The 26622-nt window shown below is 39.0% G+C and overlaps 1 protein-coding gene across 6 annotated transcripts in view; it reads right to left on the reverse strand.

The window, feature by feature from the left end:
- Nucleotides 1-26622, reverse strand: part of Cep350 (centrosomal protein 350) — a 152701-nt gene that overhangs the window by 94017 nt on the left and 32062 nt on the right. For 5 of the 6 annotated variants that reach the window (XM_052737256.1, XM_052737252.1, XM_052737253.1 and 2 more), the window contains exons 7-12: nucleotides 16921-17034; nucleotides 13713-13826; nucleotides 8364-8510; nucleotides 5305-5960; nucleotides 3879-4000; nucleotides 416-1461 (exon numbers count right to left, since the gene is read on the reverse strand). In XM_052737256.1, the coding sequence (XP_052593216.1) occupies nucleotides 416-1461; nucleotides 3879-4000; nucleotides 5305-5960; nucleotides 8364-8510; nucleotides 13713-13826; nucleotides 16921-17034 (2199 nt within the window). The remainder of the gene's footprint in view (nucleotides 1-415; nucleotides 1462-3878; nucleotides 4001-5304; nucleotides 5961-8363; nucleotides 8511-13712; nucleotides 13827-16920; nucleotides 17035-26622) is intronic. The other variant, XM_052737254.1, reaches the window with a different exon arrangement.

Raw genomic sequence — 26622 nt, forward strand, 5'->3', positions numbered from 1 at the left:
ACAACCACCAATATAAATAAAATGGCTAAACAGAAAGAAGGAATAACACAGAAAGCTGTCCGAAGACCAGGAAGTGCCTAAATGTTAACTGTAGGGAAATATAATGTCATATAAGAACATAAGAGCATGAGAACAGATGGAATCAACTCATTCGGCAAATAATTTGCTCCATTTATAGAGTGAAAAATCTATAACCTAGGAATTCTAAGGTTATGGTATTATACGTTGGGTAGAATTCACCTATAATAAAAAGAAAATAGAAAAGGACATATCTGAAGGAATTAACTTCATCAAGGAAAAAGAAAGCTGTGTTATAAGACTTTAGTATTAAGAGAGACCATGGATTAAAAAAAAGAGAAAATTATGAAATAATTATCTTACTGTTTTCTTAGAAAACTAAGTCTAGTTTTCTCACCTTTTCCATATAACTGATATGACTTGGTAAAAATATTAATGACACTATGTGGACTTCCCTTCGCCAGTTCTTCCCACGGTCCTTTACTTTGTGTACCACCTATGTGGCCCAAAAGTGGCAAGAATTTCTCAGCTTCCTTCTGAAACTCCTTGATGGGTTCATAAGAGTTTCTCTCTCCAGCACAGAATTCTTTTTCTTTTAAGATTTCTGCTACCTTCAGAAGGGGCCGTGTATCCCGGCCTCCTTCTTCCTCAGAGAGACTCCCTTCACTAAGAAGAGGCCCTTCACTAACTGAGTCTAGGCTGGAACAAAGAGACCTTTTGGCTCTTTCCTGAGAACAGGATTGTAGCTCAGAGCCAGGAGAGTCAGTCTGCCTCTTACACAACTGTGCCAGCAGCCCTCCTCGTTTAGGACTAGGGGACGTCATCCGGAAGCTTGAGATGGCACTCTGGGGTCTGATCATCTCAGGAAGTTTTTTAAATTCACTAAGACTGCCTACACCAGGAAGATCATCATCAAAAGTAGCATGAGATACACAGGTTCCCAGCATCTTCTGAATCCGGGCAGAGAAAACATCTTCAATGTCGTCTTTCACAGGTGGACTGAGAGCTTTAGTCCAAAGTCCATTCTCTTGAGGTGCCTGCTTCCCATCATACTCAGGGTTCCATACTGTCCCACAGTTAATGCTGGCCCCAGCTAGTTTCTTAGCTTCACTTTCAATCCTGCTGGACAGAGAAGCAGCTGTTGCTTTCAAGGCTTCAATACGATCCAGTTTACTCTTATATTGGCTGGTACTAGGTTTTAACAAGGCATCTGGATGAGGAGCTTGTGAGGTCAGACATGGTTGAGGTGTACAAGTTAACGGTCCTGAAGCCTTATTATGACTCTTCTTGGCTGGTAAAACAGAGTCTAGGTCCTTGTGCTCGAGATGCAAGAGATGGGAGAGTAAATTTTCAGCCGCTCCAACAAGGGGCTGAGCTTGAGAGCTGTGAACTCGTGGGCTCAACCTGTCAGGCTGCATCCATGTGGGCCCCATCACGTCTCTTCTGCTAACAGAAATCACAATGTTAGTTACTACAGTAACCCATGGTTTTTGTTGTTGTTTCTTTCTTTCTTTGCAGTGCTAGCAACTGAGTCCAGAGCCTTGCTCCTGCTGGGCAAGTACTCTACAACCAACGTTTATTCCCAGTCTAAACCATCATTTAAAAAGGGGAAGGGGCTCTGGTTATAAGAGTATTATACAAATACTTCCAGAAAAAAGGCAAAAAGGGTTGAGAGTGAGAGATTACAGAAATACCCAATCAAAAAGCCATTGTTATCTTTGGTAGTTGGTTTACAATTATATCCTTGCTAACTTTATCTATGTGTATGTTGTGTTTTTGTTAGGGTGTTTGCATAAAAATGGTATTTCACTACTTGTACTGTTTTGCAAACTGCTTTCTTCAAATAAGAGGTCTTATTTTTTTCAAATGGCTACTTAAAACTCTGCAGACAAGCTTCCTTAGAGCAATACCTCTATCCAACCCTTTAAAAATAATATACAAGCCGGGTGGTGGTGGCGCACGCCTTTAATCCCAGCACTCGGGAGGCAGAGCCAGGCGGATCTCTGTGAGTTCGAGGCCAGCCTGGGCTACCAAGTGAGTTCCAGGAGAGGCGCAAAGCTACACAGAGAAACCCTGTCTCGAAAAACCAAAAAAAAATAAATAAATAAAAAATAAAAATAAAAATAATATATAAAAGAGAAATGCTTAAGATTGCTTAATATTGGGACCCACCAAATGGCTCAGCAGGCAAAGGCCTCTGTCATTCAAGCCTAGAGAACCCAAATAAAGATGGAAGGAACTGACTACACAAAGCTGTCCTCCACCAACAACTTGTGTGCCCTGGCAAATATGCCCCCACACACATAACACAAGGTACTCTACGAAAATGTACAATTTTTAACTACAAAAATCTAAAATTGTAAAGGGGGAGGATGGAAGGAAGGGAAGAAGAGAGGAGGAAGTAGAGGAACTGACGCAAAGCAACAACAAACTTGTGTGTGGTTTGTTTCTGAACATTACTTAGACGCGACACCAGCACAGTAGGTCTGACAATGATGACGAGGACAGTATCACCTAAACCAAAGTGGTCATAACACAAACATGGTCATTTATGACTCGAGTCTAAAATACATTTAGATTGTTAAACAAATATACATTTCTCTTACTAACAGTAAGTACACAAGCTGGTTAAAAGTACTGGCTTTTAAAGTCAGATTGTCAGAGGCAAATAGATCTCTGAGTTCAAGGCCAGCCTGGTTTACAAAGGGAGTTCCAGGACAGCCAGGGCACAGAGAAACCCTGTCTCAAAAAAAGAAAACAAAACAACAATAAAGTCAGATTGCCTATGTTCAAACCCACTTCCACAACTAATGTTTTGATTTTAAGACGGTTTAATTAAAATCTAGACTTCAATTCTCTCCTCTGTAGAATAGTAATAACAGTGCTTAGGGCTGTTAACATGCCTCAGTGCTAAATCACTGGCCTAAAGGCACAAGGCCCTAGGCTTCATCCTAGCACTTCAAAACAAATAAAACCAAACTAAAACCCAAACAATGTTTTTCACTAAAAGGATTCAATTAGTTGTTCCAGGCCTAGAAACTAAGAAATAATAAAGGACATCAATATCATTGGGGGCTAGAGAGATGGCTCTGAGGTTAAGATCACTGGATGCTCTTCCAGAGAACCCAGGTTCAATTCCCAGCATCCATATCAGGCAGTTCACAGGAGACTGACCATCTCTGTAGACACCTGCAATGGCCCGCGCACACACACACACACACGTGGAATCAAAAATAAAAATCTAAAAAAAGGCGCTGCTTGCTTTTGCAGAGGACTCAGGTTTGGAGCACCCATCCAGTAACTCACAATGACTCACAACCATCAGTAATTCTAGTTTCAAGGGATCCTCTACTTTCTTCTGACTTCCATGGTACTAGGAATATATGTGGTGTATGTACATACATGAGGGCAAAACACTCATATGCATAAAATAAATAAATATAAAAAACAATTTAATATTAACAATATTATTGTCCTCTGGGTGAAAGAGGACCATGTGTATTAACTACAAATTGGGAAGAGATCCGATTTGTATTTGTGCATTCTCAGATTTTTCAAATCTTTTTCTTTTTTTTTTCTCTCTCTCTCAATGGTTATTATACAAAATATACAAAGTGTAATTTAGAACCATCTGTATCACTGTGATTTATCCATCCAAAAATTTTATGTTGGGTTCCAAAGACGCAAGAGTGCTACCACATGCATAAGGAATTGACACTGACCCTGACTTATAGAGCAAGTGGACACAGCTGTACACCATGTTCAGGCATCAGTCAGGTAGTCACCAAATTTGAAAGAAGGCTTTCTCATAAAAAGAAAGAACTCAGTCATCTCTCACCACCACCACTCCCCTTCCCCACCTTGCAAGAGGCGGTGGCGGTTCTGACAGGGACAGGTCACTGCTCGAAGACGCACTGGGAGGACGCTCCTGTACTTTGTTTTCTTTGTCAGATTCTCCAGAGGGTTGATACCCAGGTCTGGCCTAAGAGAAAAGGACATCAAATTTATCTGATTCTGATCACAAAGATGTCTTCAGGTAGCACACAAGAAACTTATCAAGTCACTTTAACTTAAAACAAGATCATAAAAGAGAAGCTTTTTCTCCCTCAAATAAAATTTGCTTTATATTTAGCTGTGGGGTATAACTCAGCGACAGTGTTTACCTATATCACACCAGGTTGTGGGCTGGATCCTGCATCACAGAAAACCAAACAGAAACAGCCAGTACAATTAACAGCCAAACCTCATCTAAAATCCAACGAGGACACTGTGATGGGTCAGTAACAGCTGTCAATTTAAGAGAATTGAGGACCCGGGCCTCTAGGCAATCCTGTGAGGGATTATCTTGATTGTCTTGAGTTGGGAAGACCTGCCCACTGTGTGTGGCTCCATTCCCTGGCTAGAACCCTTGACTAATTAAACCAAGAAAGCAAGCTAAGCTCCAGCATGTGTCCATTACTGTCTGCTTTCTGACAGTGAATGTCATGTGATCAACTGCTCCAAACTCCTGCCACCCTGATTTCCCCTCCATGGTGGATTATTCCCTGAAACTATGAGCCAGAAACTAAACAGACATTAATATTAACAACATGATTAAGATAAAATAGTATTCTTTATAAACCTTAGTTATTTTCATCTGATAAGTAAAAAGAAGATACATAACCTTCTTGGAGTTGTATTTACTGATACTTGTAAGTAGAGCTTTTAATACAGTATGCAATACCTGAAACACACTCAGTTACCAGTCTTAAAAACATTAGCACCAGGCAATGGTAGTGCACTCCTTTAATCCCAGCACTCAGGAGGCAGAGGCAGGTGGATCTCTTTGAGTTTAAGGTTAGCCTGATTTACAGAGAGAGTTCCAGGACAGCCAGGGCTACTCAAAGAAAACTTGTCTCCAAAAACTAAACAAAAACAAACAAACAAAAAACATTAACACGAGAGTATGACCTCACTTCAACACTGAACCCAAAATTAAATATTTCATTAACATAATTTTGGTTGTGTATTATTTACTAAATACCTGCTCAGTACTACAATCAAAACTAGGCAGGAATATCAGAATACAGGTCACTAGTAACCAATGTTGCAAGTTTTTCAGCTCTTACTTTCTATATTTTTCTCATTACTCTTTGCATGCAATAAACTTCATGAAAGGTCTTGATTGTTGTAAGTATCAGAACATGTCTTAAGTGCTAGGGATGATAATTTTCAACAGTTCTGTACAGAGAGCAAGCTTTCCTCCCCATGGATTACCCCACTTGGTGTTCCCATCACTGCTCGTACCTGTGTTTCCTGTGTAACATGCTGATGAGCCGGCTCTTCTAGCAAAGTCTTCTCCAGCAGCAATTTGGAGTATGTTTCCTGCAGCCGCCTGGAGGCTGTCGGATCAGGAGGCACAGCTTTTGCTTTAGTGAAGACTTCTCTCTGTCTGCGGTAGAGCTCCTGTAAGCGTTTGTTCTTCTGCTCCGTGGCCTCCTTCTGAGCCTTCTTCTCTTCACTCTGCTTTCTCCTCCTCTCCTCCTGCTGTCTGACGATGTACTGCCGCACCTCGTCTGTGTCATAGTGGCGCTTTTTGGAGATCACAGGGGGGTCCTCACTAGCTGTTATTCTGTCGGGCTTTCTTTTCACTGGGCTGTGACTCCGAGGCACTTGTACAGGTGCCGATGACTTCTGATTCTGTAACTCTCCAACCTCTTGCCTCACAGTTTGAGCTGAAGAATCTAGCTGTAAATCATCAAGAATGTCACGAATTTCAACTGGCAAAAAATCCTTGTTTAAGGCATTGTTTTCCTCCTGCTTATTGTCTGGAAGGGATGGAGCTGATTTCACTATATTATTTTCAGACCGAGCTCTACTTCTTGAACGTTCTGAGCTTCGTGGAAGGTGTTTATGTGAAATATCCAATTTGGGTTCAGATTCTGCTCTTCCAATATGGCCCCCTGCAATGCACAGACTGTTAGTTATTTTAAAATTAAAATTTTAAAATAGATTCATTCCTAAGATTTATTGTACTAATAAGAAAACTAAGGAATTTTCCTTTATTTTAAACTCAGATTCAAATATCCTATAATAGTCCAAGGAATGTTGGAAGAATAAACTCCCTTTTATATCAGTAAGAGTTTCATTTATACTCTTTCCTATATTTTTTATAATACACTTTTCAGTTTTTCTGTAAAGAAGACAAATATTATAATTGATGAGACTAAGTAACATTACCATTTCTCTTACACATGCATATTTAATTTTTTCTCCCTCTTCAAAAACTTTATTTTAAAAAAATCAATACTTTACCACCTGAATTTTAAAAAGAGAAAAAAAAAGAAAGAAAGAAAGCAGCAGCAGCAGCAGCCAGATGTGGTGACATGCACCTGTAACCTGTAATCCCAACACTGGGGAGGCAGAGGCAGAAGGATCAATGTCCTTGGATACGTAGTAAGTTCAGGGCCAGCCTGGGTCACATAAGACTCTGCCTCCAAGCAGCAACAAAATCTAACCAGGAAAACTCCTTAGAATTCTTTAAGAAAGGTAATAATTTTAAATGTGTTGAAAAGATCAAACTTGGTGCTAGAGAAAAGGCTCAGTGGCTAAGAGAACTTCCTGCTCTTCCAGAAGACCTGGGTGATTCTCAGCACACATAATGGCAGCTCCCAACTGTCTGTTAACTCCAGTTCCAAGGGGATCTGACACCCATTTCTGAGACCAGACACCCGTGTGATGTACAGACACACATGCAGGGAAAACACCGATACAAATAAAATAATGAATTTTTTTTTAAAGAAGATCAAACTGCACCAAATATAACTAATACACACATGGAAAATACTCATTTATTTCTAAAAATTCTATATAATACTGACTCATTTGCAATTAGATGACACCATATTTAGATGAGTTTATCAAAAACTTTCTGAAAGTTTAGATTCCTGTTGATAAAGAAAAGATTAAAATTGGCCTCCTAAATATCACATCTTAGGAATATCTATAAAACAAATCTCAAAAATATTTTAAAAGACTATTTTGATATTCTACCCTTTTTTTTAGAAAACAGGAAAAACTTCGGTAAGAAGCATAAGAAATACATAACATTCCCTTCTATTAGAATAAATACATCTTTCAGGTAGCCAGGGGTTGTGGTCTACAGTGTGAAGTCCTGGATATTAAGAGTGCTGCCCACATGCAGGCAGTGGTGGCACATGCCTTTAATCCCAGCACTCAGGAGGCAGAGGCAGGCGGATGGATTTCTGTGAGTTCGAGGCCAGCCTGGTCTACAAAGTGTGTTCCAGGAAAGGCGCAAAGCTACACAGAGAAACCCTGTCTCAAAAACAAACAAATAAACAAACAACAACAACAAAAGTACTGTCCACTTCCTAGGGAATGCTCGCCTGCTGACTAAGAGCTGAGCCTCTCTGACTCTCCAGTGACTAGCAGAACACAGTAAACACATTATGTGTGCAAACAACCATTCCAGCATCTGCTATTGGCTGACATGGCTTAATGTCAGACTGAGAACATGCATGAGTTCACTTGCAAGATGAAAGAAACAAAGAAAAAGAAATATAAAGTATATATTGACTGTAATATATTAAATCAGAGTTGATGGCATTGCTTAATTGACCCCAGGAACTCAAATTAAATGAGGCAAATTTCACTACTGAAAAAGAAAGCTGACCTGTGGGGAATTTTATGTTTCATTTCTGAAAGTTTGAGTTTATGGAAAACATAACTAGTTAGTTTTTTTCCTTTCCCGTGTGTGTGTGTGTGTGTGTGTGTGTGTGTGTGTGTGTGTGTGTGTGTATGTGTGTGTGTGTTTAGGCATACTCGTGTAGCTATGTGTGCACAGGAAGGGAGGTGTGCACACACAGAAACCAGGGGTTCACGAGGCAGGTCTCTCACTCCTACCCAGAGCTCCCTTACCTAGCTAGTCTTGCCAGCAGCCTCCTCTAAGCATTCCCTTCTGAGGTAGCAATTACAAGCGGGCCACTGGGGATCTGACTCTGGTCCACGCGCTTGCCGAGCAAGTACTGTAACCAACGAACCATCTCCTGAGACCCATGACTATTTTAAATAGCAGTCAAGGTATTTAAAAAAAAAAAAGAAAGATAGAAAAGAAAGGATGAATTTGAAGGTCAAATTTAAGAGAGCCCTGAATCTGAGAACAAACTTAGCTACGACCGACGCCACACCTGAGGAAAGCGACTTCTCCAGATCTAGCCAAGCTCAACAGAGCACTGCCTCTTCTGTGGGTCACAGACACAAGTTAACACAAAGTCTTAAAGTATCTGCCAGCATACTTTTACCTTCTAAGCAGTCAACAAGCAACAACTTTTACCACATCCTCTCACCGAATCTCGCCACTCTCTCGCGCGCGTTTCGGTCACTCGATGCTGGTCTTGGCTCTTTCTGCTCCATCTTGGGTGCAGGTCCCAGAATCTTCTTCACTAACTTTTGTCCATCTCGCCACGAAGATGTGCTTATCAGACGACTAGTACCTAAAATATATATTGCACTTCATTTAAAACTTTAATTTGACCTCTAAGAAGTACATTTACTTGGCCGTGTAGGTTTTATGACTAATTTTACATTTACCTTCTGCTAAGGTCAGAAAGTCTGCCATTAAAGTGTATTTTTAGAGGCTAGAGAGATGGCTCAGCAGTTAAAAGCACTGGCTGCCCTTCTAGAGGACCTGGGTTCAATTCTCAGCACCCCCATGGAGGCTCACAACCATCTGTAACTCCAGTTCCAAGAGGTCCAACACTGCCTTTTGTCCTCTGTGAGTACTAAACACACGCTAAACACACAGACAAAACACTCATACAGACAAATAAAATTAAAATAAATTTTATGAAATTATTTTTAACTCTAAACCATCAATATTAGTTAACAAGTTTGTTCAAATCTTTTTTTTAATTACATTTATTTTTTTCAGGGTAGAGAGAATGTGCAGGAGCACACGTGGGAGGTCAGAGAACAACTTGGGGTAGTCAGTCCAGGAGTTAAGCTCAGGGCATCGGCCTTGGCAGCAACCATCTTCACTTACTGAGCCATCTTGCTGTTGACTGTTTAAATCTTGATTTGCCTCCACATCTCCAATAAGTGTAAAACATTTTTAAAACTAAGTATCAAATCACAATGGTTCTTGAAATTTCAATAGCACATGATAAAACATGCTTGCTAAACAAACGAAGGCTTAATCTAAACACAGGGATGAAATTTTGAAGAAACATAAAAGAAACGGGTAATCAACTTTTATGGGGATAATATTGTGGAGACTTTCATATTTTACAGTTATATCCCATAGGTAGACATTACAATAATACAATATAAAGTGTTTTAGACTGTCGTTAATCATAAAAGTTCATGAAAATAAAGGTATGCTGCAATAAAGTTATTTACCAAGAGGAAAAGAGTTTTCATTAGTTTCAGACATAAGAAAATTCAAATAGATCATCTCAAAATAGCAACGTAAAAAGCAGTATATGAGCCGGGCGGTGGTGGCGCACGCCTTTAATCCCAGCACTCGGGAGGCAGAGGCAGGTGGATCTCTGTGAGTTCGAGGCCAGCCTGGTCTCCAAAGCGAGTTCCAGGAAAGGCGCAAAGCTACACAGAGAAACTCTGTCTCGAAAAACCAAAAAAAAAAAAAAAAAGCAGTATATGATGCTTACAAAAATAGAAATAAAAAATAAACATTGAAAAAATGAAAATAAAAAATACCATTGAATTACATGCAAACTAACATGACAAAGAGGCAGGCGAGGGCTGTGTGCAGCTGGGCAGGAGCCTGCTGTGCACACAGAAGCCCGGATTCCATTCTGAAGTACAGAAAGAGCTGGGGGGAAACAAAGTGTGGGCAGACATCTGTCAAGGTCACTCTGATTCCAGCACTCAGGAGCAGAGGCAAAGGAACTGAGTTTAAAGTCAGCCTGGGCCTCGAAAAAAGGAAATAGAGTAACAAAATAATAATAATAATAATAATAATAATAATAATAATAATAATAATAATAATAAATAGTGATTTAAAATTAATCCAATAAAAAAATATCATTTGTAATTCAATAAAAAATACCACTTGTATGAGCGGTGGTGGTGGTACATGACTTTAATCCCAGAACTGGGGAAGCAGAGGCAGGCAGAACTCTGTGAGTTCAAGGCCAGCCTGGTTTACAAAGTGAGTTCCAGGACAGCTAGGGCTACATAAATACTGTCTCAAAAAAAAAAACAAAAACAAATAAATATCACTTTTATTTAAAAGTCAATACTGATAAAATTATAGTAAAGTCATTTATTTATATATTTTTCTGCCTGCTGGAATAAAAGAATGTTTTTTAATAATTACTTATTTTTATTTATTTTATGTGTATTGGTATTTTGCCTGCATGTATGTCTGTGTGAGGGTGTCAGATCTTGGAGTTACAGTCAGGTGTGAGCTACCATGTGGGTGCTGGGAATTGAACCCAGGTCCTCTGGGAGAGCAGTCAGTGCTCTTAACCGTTGAGCTATCTCTCCAACAAAACAAATAATTCATAACATGTTTCAGAAGCCAAAATTCTGAGTTGGGTGTGGTTTTGCATTTTCAATCCCAGCACTGAGGAAGCAGAGGCAGGTAAGCCCCTGTGAGTTCCAACCTGAACATAGAAAGTTCCCAGCCAATGAAGGCTACAAAGTGAGACCCTTCCTCAATAAATAAATTTTAAAAGTAAGTGATAAAAATTATATATATATATATATATATATATATATATATATATGTATATAAACAGTTTAGGTGTACAATGATTAAAATTACTCTAATACAACATTAAAAGTACTGTATAGACACAATAAATAAATAATACATGTAATAAAAAATTTAAAATACTATTCAGAAATACTTAAACTAACACTAGTACTTTTGTTTGTATCAAAATAATAGTTTTGTTTTCTTGTATTTTTCCAGTTCTTTAGCATACTATCCTATTATATTATATGAAGACATTCTATTAAGAGTTTCTCTTAAAAGAGCTTTAATTTAATAGTTTAAATGGGAATATGAGTAATAAATACACTAATTATAAAATTGAATTATAAGTATGTTCTGCTTACTTTAAAATGTGTGTATGCATGTGTGTGCATGTATAGGTGTGTGTGCATGAGTGCATGCATGAGGTGTGTGTGTGTGTATGTGTGTGTGTGTGTGTGTGTGTGTGTGTGTGTGTGTGTGTGTGTGTGTGTGTGTATGAAGACATACACATGCCACTGTGCACATATGAAGGTCAGATGAAAACTTTAGGTGTTCATCCGCAACTTCTATCTTACTTGAGACCGGTTTTTCTGTGTTTTTCAGATGTTTCTGTGGCGTGTGCCAAGCTAGTTGGTCTAAGGGCTTCCAGGTACTATCTACACCTACTATCTCTCACAGGAACACTAGGATCACAGGCTGCTGCTGCTGCTGCATGTCTGGCTTTTATGGGGTTCTAGGACTTCAACTTCAGGTCCCCATCCTTGCACAGTGAGCATTTTTCACCACGGAATCAGCCCGTTTCCTTTAGAGAAATGCTTCCGTGCTCTGTTACTAGCCATAAATAATAGGTCTAAAGGGCTTAAGGGTCTAAGCTTATTGCTCAATCTCTAAGAAACTTTGGGTTCTATGAAATGACAGAACACAATTCTTTGTAATTTTACCTTAATTTTCTGACTCAAAACTAAACAAACATGAATTCACAGGTAATTATTTATAAATGTTAGGTTTTGAAAATGCTGTGTGGCAGGGGCTGGAGAGATGGTCTGGCAGTGAAAAGAGCCCCGGCTGCTCTTCAGAGGACCCAGGTTTGATCCCCTGTGCCCACATGGGGACTCTCAACTGTCTGCAACTCCAATTTGAAGGGATCTGATGCCCTCCTCTGGCCTCAGAGGGCACCAGGCATTGCACATGGTGCACAGATGTACATATAGGCAAAATATTCAGATACATAAAATAAAAAACTTAATTATGTCCTTCTGAAAAAAGTATTTTTAAGAAGATGACTCTTGCTAGTAGAGTATTAATACAGTTTTAGTTCATTTAATGCTGCTCAGCCTAGGTTAATGGCAAGTGCATACAAACTACAACTGACTCTCATAAAACTGGATAAATACAATCTTTGTCCTTCATTCCAAAGGATGTCTCTGACAGAATTACATAATCATATAAAAGTGTTTCTACACTTAGTTTAATTAACATTGAGATAACTCATTTTCTTGTAAAACAAGCTTTATTTGTACAGAACTAGTATTATTCTATTATTGAACCTGAAGTTAATCACAAAATATGCTATCATTCTAATAATTAGTGCATAACCTGAAGGAGAAAGGCCCGATAAAAGCCAGCACCTCATCACTCTTGTCCTGTTCCCCACAGGACCTTGTGATCTCTTATCAAAGCATGTGTCACACTTGGTTTCTAACGGTGCCTCTCAGGAACTTTTTGTCTTGCTAACCACTGTTACTGCCTAAGCTTACAAGGCACATCACACTGCCACACACACAGCCACAGCTGGAAAATACAATAATGAGTAAATGCATCAATTAGAGTGTCCTGAAACTAAAAAGGACAGGTTCTAAACTGTCTCTACTATCTCATGGCCAAAAGTTACTTGCTGAATGACATTTCAGGACAGCTAGCCACTGGAAAGCATGTCATGTATGAGGGACATACTGCAATATTTTCTAGTATTAATTCTTTTAGTTCTCACAACAGCCCCCGTGAGACAAACACCACTGATCTTATCCTTTACATATGAGGAAACCAAGTCATATGAAAATTAACTCACATGCCAAAGAAATCAAGTCAGCTACAATGTAAAGTCAAGCAATCTGAATCAGGGTTGACGTGCAATCACCGTGGAAGTAGAAATCTCTTGTTTCCCTAGTTTGATCTACTTTTTGTCTAGCTTAACCACTATTGGCAAGAACATTGGAATTCTGATGTGTATCTTAAAGGCAATCATGACCAATCCCCTTGTAGAAAAAAATCCTCAGGGGGAAAAAAAAAATCACTATTTTAATTTGGTGTGTTTCTATTGAAAGATACTAGAAAAAACGTTTTGAGGTGATAGATGTATTCACTGTCTTGAACTTAGGATGAATCCGATATTAATCTTCACTGTAAACAAGATATGCCTTACAACCACTGTGGAATCACACCTCTGGTTATGCTATGAGGGTGTTTCCAGAATAGTTTAGCAGAACTATTCAGCCTCATCCTGAATGCAGATGGCACTACTCTTGGAGGTGAAGGTCCCAGACTGAATAAAAAGGAGAGGGTGAACTAAGCTGCAGCTTTCGTCTCTCTCTGCTTCCTGACTGAGGACAAATATGGCCATCCACCTCCTGCTCTGGCCATTGCCTTCCCTGCCATGGTTAACTGCACCCCAAAACTGTGAACTAAAATAAGCTCTTCCTTCCTTTAGCAGACTTTGTTGGGAATGTTTTCACAGCAGTACTAATACAGTGAACAAATGATTTCAGAGATGTATACATATAAGAAAGCTTTCAAATTGTATATTCTAAATACAGACAGTTAATGCTGTCGACCATACCTCCACAAATATGACATATATAACAGGCTGAATTGTCATACGTTCCTAACAATGAGAACATCTGGTAACATTTATATCTCTATAAATTTCAGGTCCATATCATCCAGCTTTAAGCGGAACAAAATACTGAAAACCAACCTGTTTTGCACTCTGCATTTGACAACTGTGTCACTTTCTGGATTTTTCGTACTGGCTTGACCACTTTCTTCTCTTTACTTTTTTCAGCAGGCTTTTCTTTTACAGAGATTTCATCTGAAATGCATAAACATTGACAGCCATCATTATGGTTCCCATTCAACACCTACCTTCCTCAAAAAGAAACACAGGAGCAGTGGCCCCTCCTTTCTACAGCTCCAGTTACCCAAGGTCAACTGCAATTTGAAAACATTCAGTGGAAATTTCCAAACATAAACAATTCATGTTATAAATTGTGCATCATTCTGAACAGCATGCTGATATCTCTTGCTATCTAGCTCCAGCCAGACTGGGTCATGCCTTTGTATAGAGTGTCCACACCTATAGGCTTCCCACCTATCAGACACAAAGTAGCCATCTGTGCTAGTAAACTACCTCTTTAGTGATATCATAGAGCTTGTATTCAAATAAACTTTATTTGAAAGGTCCCAGAGCTCAAGAACAGTGATGCCAGCAGTAAGGTTATACCAAAAAGAAGCTATACAGTACAGCTGTTCAGTGAAGGTCACAATTGCCAACTTAGTGGGGGAAAAAAAAAAAAACTATGCTGGGTTTGATAAGATCTACAGTAAGTTCATCTTTTATACCTAATTTATAAATTAAGTACTATAACAACAATGTATAAGAAAAACAAAATAAGAGCCAGGCGGTGGTGGTGCACATCTTTAATCCCAGCACTCAGGAGGCAGAGGCAAGTGGATCTCTGTGAGTTCAAGGCCAGCCTGGTCTACAGAGCAAGTTCCAGGACAGGCTCCAAAACTACACAAAGGAACCCTGTCTCTAAAAACCAAAAAAAAAAAAAAGAAAAAGAAAAAGAAAAAAGCATAAATAGGGTTCCTCACTTCAGTTTCAAGCATCCTTTGATGGTCTTAGAAGGATGAAAGAAAAGCCTTCACTGGGGCTACGCCTATGACCCACAAACTATTAACGTCAAGGACTCCCCTGAAAGGTTTGAAGATTACCACTACCCCATTGTAAGGTACCAATTCTTTTTTGCTATTATTGTTGTTTTTTTTTTTTTTTTTTCAGAAAACTTGTGAGAAATCCACCTCATTTCCACAAACGAGTCATGCTTTCAAATCACTGCATGTTTAAAATGTCAGTGAGCATTTTCTTAGATTCCCCTTTTATTTAAAATTTTCAACACAAAACGTTACAAAATGTAAATACACTAACCACAGACGTTCTAAATTACAGATATGAACAGTGTAATTTACAATACACACAGAGCTCTGGTTTGTAAGCAGAGCAGAAATACTTTGAGGCTCTAAGGCAGAAACAAACAGTACCCAAGACTCAGGAGGAGTCTGGTGTGAAAGCAATGGACAAAGAGAACAGCAGGAACCCGGGCTGGAGATACAAATGAGAGCCAAGGAGGTGAAAGGTTCTCCAGGCTTTCATGTTTTACTCATCAGTAAAACGGGGAGTCTGTAGAACACTCTGAGCAAAGAGTGACACAATTTAAACATGACTTTAAAAGGCTTACTCTGACAGCTGTGTTGAGAACAGACTCACTGGAAGAGTCAGAAACCGGTTAAGAGAGTACTTGGGGAACTCAGGCAACAGACGATGGTGCCTTAATGTAGGTACTAATAACAGAGGTGGTGAAGGTGGTTATGCCACAGATATGATTTAGACAACAGAACAGAAACTATGAAAGAAATGGGGGAGGAGAAGTGAGAAGATTACTTAAGATGTGGGTGTGAGCAAGAGTAGCTGATCTAGAGTGACAAGTGGAGGAGCAGGGTTGAGGGATGTGTCACAACCACATTGAGTAATTCTGACTTCAGACACTAAGCTTGAGATCTCTGTAACACATTCAAGGGAGGTGTACATTAGCAGGCTGATAAGAGTTTGAATTCAGGAAGAAGGTCTCAACTAGACACACCGATATGGAGAAGACAAACCAGAGACCATTAGTATAAGGAACATTGTGGCAGCTTTGCTCTCAACGGAAGGAAACAGGGCAGTCACTGGAGAAAAAGCCAGAGGTACTCTGTCATGATGACTGTTATGATATAATGTGTTAAACAGTGTGTTAATAAGCACGACTACCCAGAGAAGGAAAGTCTGATACAGAAGAATGAAAACTAGATGGGGTGATAGACTTAACACACAAGGGCAAAAGTACCAAAAACACAGGTGGAGATAGACAGGTTGGTTTACCCACCATTAAAAAGGGCGGAGGGTAACAGAATAACCTCTTTCACAGTCCCTGACACATTCTCCCAGGCTGTGACACTGTCCCATGATGTGTAGTTATTGTCACTTTAAAATGAGACGCCAAGGATGAAAGGTTATGTAGCACCTCATATGTATAGTTAATAAACAGCAAAGCCAGAATGTAGAACCCTTTTAAGCTGACCCTAAAATATTGTTCATAATTACTACATTATATGATCTCTCCACATGAAAAAGTATTCTGAACACAGTGTTTAATAAAATGAAGAAAACAGACCCGGACACCTAATACCACAGAAAAGATTAGCAAAATCTTTATGGGGGCTTACTAGAAAGCTGTCAGGTCTTAGAATTAAACAGAGTTGATTTTGAATCTTGACTTTAATTCTTTACACAATCCTGGAAAAAACTCAGCTTTCAATTCCTCAACTGTTAAAAAATAAAAAAATAAAAAATAAATAAAAATACATACATACAAGATTAAGCACCAGCATCTTGCTTAGTGCCTTATTAGATGCTCAGAAGGTGGCAACATTACTATTCTCCTCTTCCTGTTTCTTCCAGTTGTCCACAGGTTTCTTTTAGTTATAACTCTCTAACATGCATTCCTGTAACACTTATTTTGATTTCTGCATATGCTGACTAAAATTACTGATCACTTTAAACACCTCTGAAGCTTCAGAGAAGTATGCCACAACTAAACTCTGCTTATATCAGTCTGCCCTGACTTTAAAAGTCCCCCAGTTTAAAAGTAGCCTGGTTTCTGTGTCATTAGCCATGGGAGCTAATTTTAACCCTGGAAGAGAGCCAAGAGGCTGAGAGAGTCTCGTGACTTAAACCAGTACTACTCTAATAGACTACACACTTAGAAAGGGGTAACATCTCAAGTTTAGTGAGAGTTTCATGTTTAATACTGTAAGTTATGGCATGCACGATAAAATAAGCAAGACACAGGAAGCTCTGCTCTCACCTGCAAACTGAAGTGCTAAGTCTCGGTACAGCTCTCTACTCAGGCTTTGAAACTCAGCCTCTTGCCACACTTTTCCATCGGGTGTGCGAATCTTGGTCTCTGAAGGGTTGAAACCTGATACACACCAACAGAAGATGCTTTAAAAGACTGGTTTTGTTTTTAAGCCAGGCATAATTGCATAATTAAAATAACATAAAATTCACTCTGTACAATTTTTTTTCACATTTATTTGGGGATTGGGAGCATCCCTGTCACGGCATGAATGTGGAGATCAGAGAGCAAGAAGTTGTTTCTCTCCTTCTACCTTATGGATCCTGAGGATCACTCTCCGGTCATCAGGTTAGTGAGCCATCTCACCAATCCCAAAATTCACTAAGTATACAATTAGGTATTTTAAAATCTATTCTAAGTTTCATAACTACCACTGTTATCTAATTCAGGAGTATTTCATCACTAAGAAAAGAAACTCTGTCCCTTCTATCAGTCACTACCCCTAAGACCTGTCTACCTCTGCCAACTACTCATGTACTTTCTTTTTTTTTTTGGTTTTTCGAGACAGGGTTTCTCTGTGTAGCTTTGCGCCTGTCCTGGAACTCACTTGGTAGCCCAAGCTGGCCTCGAACTCACAGAGATCCGCCTGGCTCTGCCTCCCGAATGCCGGGATTAAAGGCGTGCGCCGCTGCCACCACCGCCGCCGCCGCCGCCACCACCACCCGGCTTCTCATCTACTTTCTATCTTGATGTATTTGCCTAGTTTAGATACTTCATATAAATGGAATCATTCAACACATGGTCATTTATGTTTAGCCTATTTGACTTGTAATTTTTCAAGGCTCTAACATCATGTATCAGGACTTTTTAGTGTCAACTGATACTTTCTTGAATAGACATGACATTTTACTTATCCATATACTGGCTAATAGTCACATGGGCTGTTTCTATGTTTTTCTATTAGCAATAATGCTGCTATAAACATTCTTGTACAAGTTTTGTGGAAATGCTTTCAGTGGGTGTTATATGTAGGAATCAATTGCTGGGTCATGGTAATATAAGAATTACTAAATTATTTTCTAATAGAATAGCACCATTCTGTATTCTCATCAGAAGTACACATAGGTTTTAATTTCTCCATATTCTTGTTGATACTACCGTCTGTCTTTTTCATTAAAGCCACTCTAATGGATCTATAAAATAGCATATTATTGTGGTCTGATTTGTGCTTCTGTGATGATTAATGTCATAATTTCTATAATATGTAATTAACTTTATATTTTTAAAAGAGGAATGAATAATTGCTACTATATAATATACTGATGAGTACCAGCTGGAAAAAAACAGGCTTCAATGAGATAAAACAGTGTATGTTCAAAGAGACAAGAAATGGAGACTCAAAAAAATTAACACAAGAATGTCAACCACTAAGAGTGTGTCTAAACTATACCATATGCATATTTAGGAATAATAAGTATACACTAATTTAGAGAAGCATCAATCAAAATTGTGGGTTTCAGAGACACAAACTACCCTTTCTCAGGATAAGAGACAAAAAATTTGCCTTTTGTCTTTGATAATTATTATTTGAAATTATTATTATCTATTTCTGCCTCTATACAAACAAATGAATAAGCTGCTGCTATTAATACTGGTAAAATGGCCCCAAAGTAACACAATGTCAGTGTCTTAAGAAACATTACATATGTGCTACTTTCTAGAAATCAGCATCCTGATTTTTCATTCCAAATCTATCACTACTTAAGAAATATACTTCTCATTTGCCAGTGGTGGTATATGCCTTTAATCCCAGCAGAGGCAGACAGAGATCAGTGAGTTTGAAGCCAGCGTGATCTACAGAGCTAGTTCCAGGTCAGCTGGGACTACACAAAGAAACCTTGTCTCCAAAAAAAGGAAAGAGAGAAGAAAAGAAGGGAAGGAGGAGGGGGAGGAAAGGAAAGAGAGGGAGAGAGGGGGGAGAGAGAAGAAAAGAAAAAATACATTTCTCTGTGAGTTCAAGGCCAGCCTGGTCTACATATAGAGTTCCAGGGCGTAAGACCCTGTCTTAAAAGAAAAAAGAAATATACCGAACTCTGAGTGTTTATTTTTGCAAAATAATAAAATAATGTGGACAATAACCAAAGTAATATAAAGATATATTGGGGTTTTGTTTTGTTGAAATACAGTCTGATTATATAGCCCATGTTGGTCTATAACCTGTGATTCTCCTGCCTCAGTATCCCAAGTGCTGAGATTATAGGCATGTACTGCCATGATCAGCTCTAGGACTGTTCTACTTAACAAAAAAATGGGAGCCAATAAATACTTGTAGAATTTAATCAATGTGAACAGTAAGCTAGAGTCAAACTTGGTACAAGCACTTTACAGATATTAAACATATAGGCAAAATATGCCTGAGAGCTCAGGACCAGAAGTGTTTCCAATTTGAAGATCATTTTGGATTTGGGGATATGTTCATATACAGATGTGACACAGCCTAAATGTGTGCATTCTTTACACAAATGGGCTAATGTAAATGTAAACATATTTTAACAATAGTGTGCACAAAACAAAGTTTGCATATATTGAACATCAGAAAACAAGGGTATCAGTCACTATTTCTGCCACCCTTGTGACCAATCTATGGTTGTTTGACATTAACATCATTCCTGACTGAAATGTTACCTAACCGCAATCATTTTCTTCCTTATTCCCACATAATCACCTAACAGTGAAGAATGTTGCATACCACAAACACAGAGACAAACTCACTCAAAGTATCACTAGAATTCAGCTGCTTTAAACAACAGAACCAGTAAACTTGACAGCAGCTTTCAGTACATGCACAATGATGTGTTTGGACTGAGAAGTTCCCGAAAACTGCATTTCCTTGTCTGGTTAGAAGAATTTCTGAACCCAAGAGCAGCTCCTACCAGGGCAACAGATAGGCTAAAGGCCCACCCACACCTCTCCTCCTGCTCCTGAGATCCAGTGTCCCCAGTCTCGTCCCCAGCTCTGTAGCAGGAAACCTGCTGTGGTTTCCCATTTCTCTCTGACCCTATCCCCTATGGATCACGGGGATCCTCTGTCCCAATCTTCCTTCCCAACCCATCCCAGTATCCCAGCCTCCAACACCAGCAGGCATTCCCAGGGAACGCACCGGCTGAGCAGGCCAGAGAAACAGGTAAGCCCACTGAAGACCTTCACCATTCCTCCCTCTCCTTTAAACCCAATCCCCAGTCTCATCCCTATCTCTGCAACAGATACCTGCTGCAGGCTTCCTTCCCCTCTGCCATATCTCCCTCCAGTGGATCCCACAGACCTTCCCCTCCTAACCTTCCTCTCTCCATCTGTTGCTTTATTCCAGCCTGCAACTCCAGCAGGCACTCCCTGCTAACCCAGACCACTCCTGCCAGGGAAGCAGGTAGGCTGCCTGTTCTTCCCCTTTCCTGTTCTCTAGATCCAATCCCCAGTGCTAGAGCAGACCCTCTGGGGTGACCTCTCTTCACTGTCTCCCCCATTCCAAGGAGACAAAATAAGCAGACATTGGTTAAACACTCCACTCTGCTTCCTCCTGTGAACCCCTTCAAACCCCTAGCCTATCCCCACTCCTAAGGATCAGTTTCCATTACCCAGAAACACATTTTACTTGGAACCCCAGTGCCCACAACTATCAGGTCCAAAGAAAATTTCCTACCAGGCAACACACAGACATCACACTCTCAAAAAATCCAGAAAGGAAACAAAAATCAAGGAACAAAACAGCCACCCAACAAAGACAAATCCAGAGATCTATATATGTATATAGTATATAATAATCCCAATCCCAATTCCAGATGCCTAGACACAAGTGTAAGAACACAATCAACAGCACGCAGGGCAATAGGTTTCCACTAGAGCCCAGCTACCCGAGCACAGCAAGCTCTGAATACTCCAACATAGCTGAAGCACAAACCACCTTTAGCTTAAACCACCTAAATGGAGATGATAGAGTCCTTGAAGAGGAAATTAATACATCCCTTAAGAAATCCAGAAACACACAAACAAGGAATGGAAATGAATAAAACTGTTCAAGACCTGAAGAAAACCCAAACTGAGGGAATTCTGAAAAGTTAGGAATACAAACAGGAACTACAGAGGCAAGCTCCACCAACAGAATACAAGAGATGCAAGAGAGAATCTTAGGTGTTAAAGATACAATATAAGAATATGGTAGGAGAAATGGATACATTGGTCAAAGAAAAAGTTAAATCTAAAAAATGCCAAACACAAAACATCCAGGATATCTGGGATAATGTGAAAAGGCCAAATCTAAAAATAATATGAATAGAAGAAGGAAAAGAATCCCAGCTCAAAGGCCCACAAAATAATTTGAACAAAATCATAGAAAAACTTTTCCTTACCTAAAGGAGGAGGTGCCTACAAAAGCACAAGAAGCTTACAGAACACCAAATTTTGGACCAGAAAATAAAGTCCCCTCACCATATAATAATCAAAACACTAAACATACAGGACAAAAAAAAAGAATATTAAAATCTGCAAGGGAAAAAGACCAAGAAACATGTAAAAGCAGAATTATTCCTGACTTCTCAATAAAGACTCCAAAGCCAGAAGGACCTGGACAGATGTGCTGCAGATTCCAAGGGACCACAGATGCAGTCCCAGACTACTACACCCAGCAAAACTATGCTCGATCAACACAGATGGAGAAAATAAGATATTCTGTGATAGGGCCAAATTTAAACAATATCTATCTACAAATCCATCCCTACAGAAGGTGCTAGGAAAATTCCAACCTATGCAGTTTAACTCATGAAAACACAGGTAATAATCTCAGACCAGCAAAATCAAAAGACGGGAAGTGTATGTATACATACACACACACACACACAAAAAAAAAAAAAAAAAAAAAAAACAACTACCACAACCACTGCTACAACAACAACAAAATAACAGGAATCAACAAATACTGCTCATTGATATCTCTCAATATCAGTGGTCTCAATTCCCCAATGAAAAGTTAAGACTAACAGAATGAATTAAAAAACATAATCCATCCTTCTGCTGCATGCAAGAAACATACCTAAACATCAAGGATAGACATTACCTCAGGGTAAAGGCTTAGGAAAAGATATTCTAAGCAAATGAACCCAAGAAGCAAGGTGGTGTAGCTATTTTAATATCTAACAAAATAGACCTCAAACCAAAACTAATCAAAAGAGATAGTGAAGAACTCATCAAAGGAAAAATCCACTAAAATGACATTTCAATTCTTAACATCTATGCCCCAAACACAAGGACACCCAAATACATAAAAGAAACATTACTGCAGCTTAAATCACATACTGACCCTCACACACTAATAGTGGGAGACTTCAATATCCCACTCTTACCAATGGACAGGTCATCAAAACAAAAACTAAACAGAGAAATACTGGCGCTAAGAGACATTATAAACCAAATGGACCTAACAGATATTTACAGAACATTCCACCCAAACACAAAAGAATACACCTTCTTCTCTGCACCCCATAGAACTTTCTCCAAAGTTGACCACATACTTGGACATAAATCAAGTATCAATAGATGCAAGAAAACTAAAATAACCCCCTGCATCCTGTCAGACCACCATAGACTGAAGCTGGATATTAACAAAAGAAACAACAGAAAGCTTACAAGCTCACTGAAACTGAATGACTCTCTACTGAATTTGAAAAATGAGTAAAGACAGAAATAAAGAAATTAAAAACTTTCTAGGATTGAATGAAAATGAACTCAAAGCATACCCAAACTTCACAACGAAAGTAGTTCCAAGGGGCAAGTTCACAGCACTAAGTGCCTACATTTAAAACAAACAAACAAACAAACAAACAAACAAACACAAGGGGTTTTAAAAAATGGATAATTTTCTAGATAGGTACCACCTTTGGTTAAGTTAAATCAAGATCAGATAAGCAATTTAAACAGACCTAGAACCACTAGTGAAACAGAAGTAGTCATTAAAAGTCTCCCAACCAAAAAAAGCTCAGGGCCAGATGGTTTTGGTGCAGAATTCTATCAGACTTCCAAAGAAGAGTTAATGCCAATACTCCTCAAATCATTCCACAAAATGGAAACAGAAAGAACAGTGCCCAAATAGTTTTACAAGGCCACAGATACCCTGATACCCAAACCACATAACGACCCAACAAAGAAAGAGAATTACAGACCAATTTCCCTTATGAACATACATGCAAAAATACTCAATAAAATACTTGCAAACCAAATCCAAGAACACATCAAAAAGATCATCCACCCATAAAGTAGGCTTCATCCCAGAGATGCAGAGATGGTTCAATATTATGAATCAATAAATGTAATCTACCATATAAACAAACTGAAAGAAAAAAAAACCACATGATCATTTCATTAGATGCAGAAAAAGCCTTCCAACCCTTCATGATAAAAGTTCTGGAGAGATTAGGAATATAAAAAACATCCTAAACATAATGAAAGCAGTTTACAGCAAAACAATAGCCAACATCAACTTTAAATGGAGAGAAACACAAAACTCAAAGCAATTTCACTAAAATCAGGAACAAGACAGGGTTGTCCAGTCTCTCCAAACTTATCTAATATAGTACTTAAAAGTCTTAGCTATCGAAATAAGACAACTGAAGGAGATCAATGGAATGCAAATTGGAAAGGAAGAAGTCAAAGTATTGCTATTTGTAGATGATATGATAGTATACATAAGTGACCCTAAACTTACCATGGAGGAACTTCTATAGCAAAGTAGTTGGATATAAGATTAACTCACAAAAATCAGTAGTCTTACTATATACAAATGGCAAATGGACTGAGAAAGAAATAAAGAAAACAATGCCTTTCACAATAGCTTCAAATAATATAAAATACTGTGGGTAACTCTGACTAACCAAGAGAAAGACTTGTATGATAACAACTTCTTTGGAAGTCCTTGAAGAAAGAAACTAAAGAAGATATGGGAAAGAGCTCCCATACTCATGGATCAGTAGGATTAACATAGTAAAAATGGCCATCCTACCAAAAGCTATCTACAGATTCAATGCAATCCCCATCAAAAATTCAACACAATTCTTCACAGACCTTGAAAGGACAATTCTCAACTTTATATGGAAACACAAAAATCCAGGGTAGCTAAAACAATCCTGACCAATTTAAAAAAATAAATAAATAAATAACTGCTAGAGATATCACCATCCCTGATTTCAAGCTGTACTACAGAGCTACAGTAATAAAAACTACATGGTATTGGCATAAAAACAGACATGTTGATCAAGGAATTGAACTGAAGACCCAAACATAAAGCTCCACACTCCTATAGACACTCAGGTTTGATAAAGAAGCCAGAAATACACACTAGGGGGAAAAAAAACTGCATCTTCAACAAATGGAAGCTGATCAAACTGGATATCAGCATGCAGAAGAATACAAATAGATCCATATCTATCACCCTGCACAAAACTCAACTCCAAATTGATCAAAGACCTCAACATAAAACCCAATATACTGAGCCTGACAGAAGAGAAAATGGGGAATGGCCTTGAACTCATTGGCACAGGAGAAGACTTCCTGAATAGAACACTGATAGCATGGGCACTAAGATCAACAATTAATAAATGGGACCTCATGAAACTAAAAAGCTTCTATAAAGCAAAGGACATGATCATTTGGACAAAGCAGCAGCCTACAGAATGGGAAAAGATTTTTACCAACTCCACATCCAACAGATGACTAATATCCAAAATATAAAGAACATATAGAACTGAAGAATATAAAGAACTGAAGAAACTAGATATCAAAAAAATCAAATAATCCAATTTAAAAATGGGGTACATATCTAAACTGAGAATTCTCAGTAAAGGAAACTCAAATGGATGAGAAACACTTAGAGAAATGTTCAACATCCTTAGCCATCAGGGAAATGAAAATCAAAACTACTTTGAGATTCCATCTTATACCTGTTAGAATGACTAAGATCAATAACACAAGTTACAGTTCATGCTGGCGAGGATGTGACGTAAGGGGAACACTCCTCCACTGTTGGTGGGAGTGCAAACTTGTATAGCCACTATGGAAATCAGTTTGGCAGTTTTTCAGAAAGTTGAAAATAGATTTGCCTCAAGATCCAGCTATACCACTCTTGGGCATATACTCAAAGGACTCTTCATCCTACCACAAGGACACTTGCTCAACCATGTTCATTGTTGCTCTATTCATAATAGTTATAAAATGTCCCTCAACAGTAGAATGGATTAAGGAAATATGGTACATTAACACAATGAAGTATTACTCAACTGTTAAAAAAAATGACATCATGAAATTTGTAGGCAAATAGAACTAGAAAAAGTCATCCTGTGTGAGGTAACCTAGACTCAGAAAGATAAATATGGTATATATTCACTAATATGTGAATATTAACAATGAAATAAATGATAACCATCCTACAATCTGTAGACCCAGAAAGATTAGGTATTGAGAAAGGGACTAGAAGACACATGGGTCTCTGTGGGTGAATAGATTTTACAGGTGTACTGGGGGCAGGTGGGGACAGGAACTGGAGGATCAAGTTGGAAGGAGAAGAGGAGAAAGGATTGAGGAAGGGAATGCAGGGAGAGGCAGCTAGAATTGAGGGGCCAGCTAGAATTGAGGAGCATTTGAGGGATGATATGGAAAACCAGTGCAGTGGAAACTTCCTAAAATCTATGAAGGTTCTAAATCCTAAAATCTTAATGAGGTCTCCTAATAATGAGGGAGACAGAGTCCCAACTGCCCATCTCTTGTCACCAAACAAGGCTTCCAGTGCTGGGACTGAATTGTATCCAATTGAGTTGCTGGCCAATGGGGGTCCCATGGAAATCCCCAAACAACCCAGACTGTTGCTAAGGCAATGGGTTGCTCTTGCAAATGGACAGCAGGGCCCTTTTACCAAGGACAACACCTACACAACTTACTGAACAAAAAAAAGTCCAGCTGGTGCCTACATGGAGCCTTCACCCTTACATTCTAGTGTCTTTAATGTGCCGCAGGCTACCAAAGAGAAATATAAACACCAACCCAGCCACAAAGCCTTTGACCTACACTCTGTCCTGCCTGCAAGGTATGCTAGGGCAACAATAGCACAAAACTTGTGGGAGTAGCCAACCAATGTCTGATTTGACTTAAGGCTCACTCCATGAGATGGAAATCACACCCAACATTGCTTGGGTGACCAAGAACCAGAGACTAGATAGCCCAGAGACCTAGGGTAAAACCAAACACTACTGGTCTTTGAAAAAAAAAAAAGTATCAATAAAATGACTTCTAATGATATTCTGTCATACTCACAGATCAGTGCCTTATTCAGTCATCATCAGAGAAGATTCTTCCTGCAGTAGAGGGGACCACATGCAGAGACCCACAGCTAGACATTACTCGGACAGAGTCCTTGAGGGACACAGCTCTAAATGGGATATCTCCATCAAATCCTTTCCCTCAGAGCTCAGGGAACCCCACAGAAGAAGAGGCAGAAAGAGTGTGAGAACCAGAGGAGATGGACGACACCAGGAGAACAAGTCCCTCTGAATCAATTCATCAAGGCTCATATGAGCTCACAGAGACTGAAGCAGCAAGCACAGGGCCTACATGGGTCAGCTTAGTATTTTTATGGGACTCAGGAGTCTATGAACGAGTGGGTCTCTGATTCTTGTG

The sequence above is a fragment of the Peromyscus californicus genome, unplaced genomic scaffold (genome assembly GCF_007827085.1).
Source record: "Peromyscus californicus insignis strain IS unplaced genomic scaffold, ASM782708v3 Scaffold_14__1_contigs__length_90479793_seg_2, whole genome shotgun sequence".
Lineage (NCBI taxonomy): Eukaryota > Metazoa > Chordata > Mammalia > Rodentia > Cricetidae > Peromyscus > Peromyscus californicus.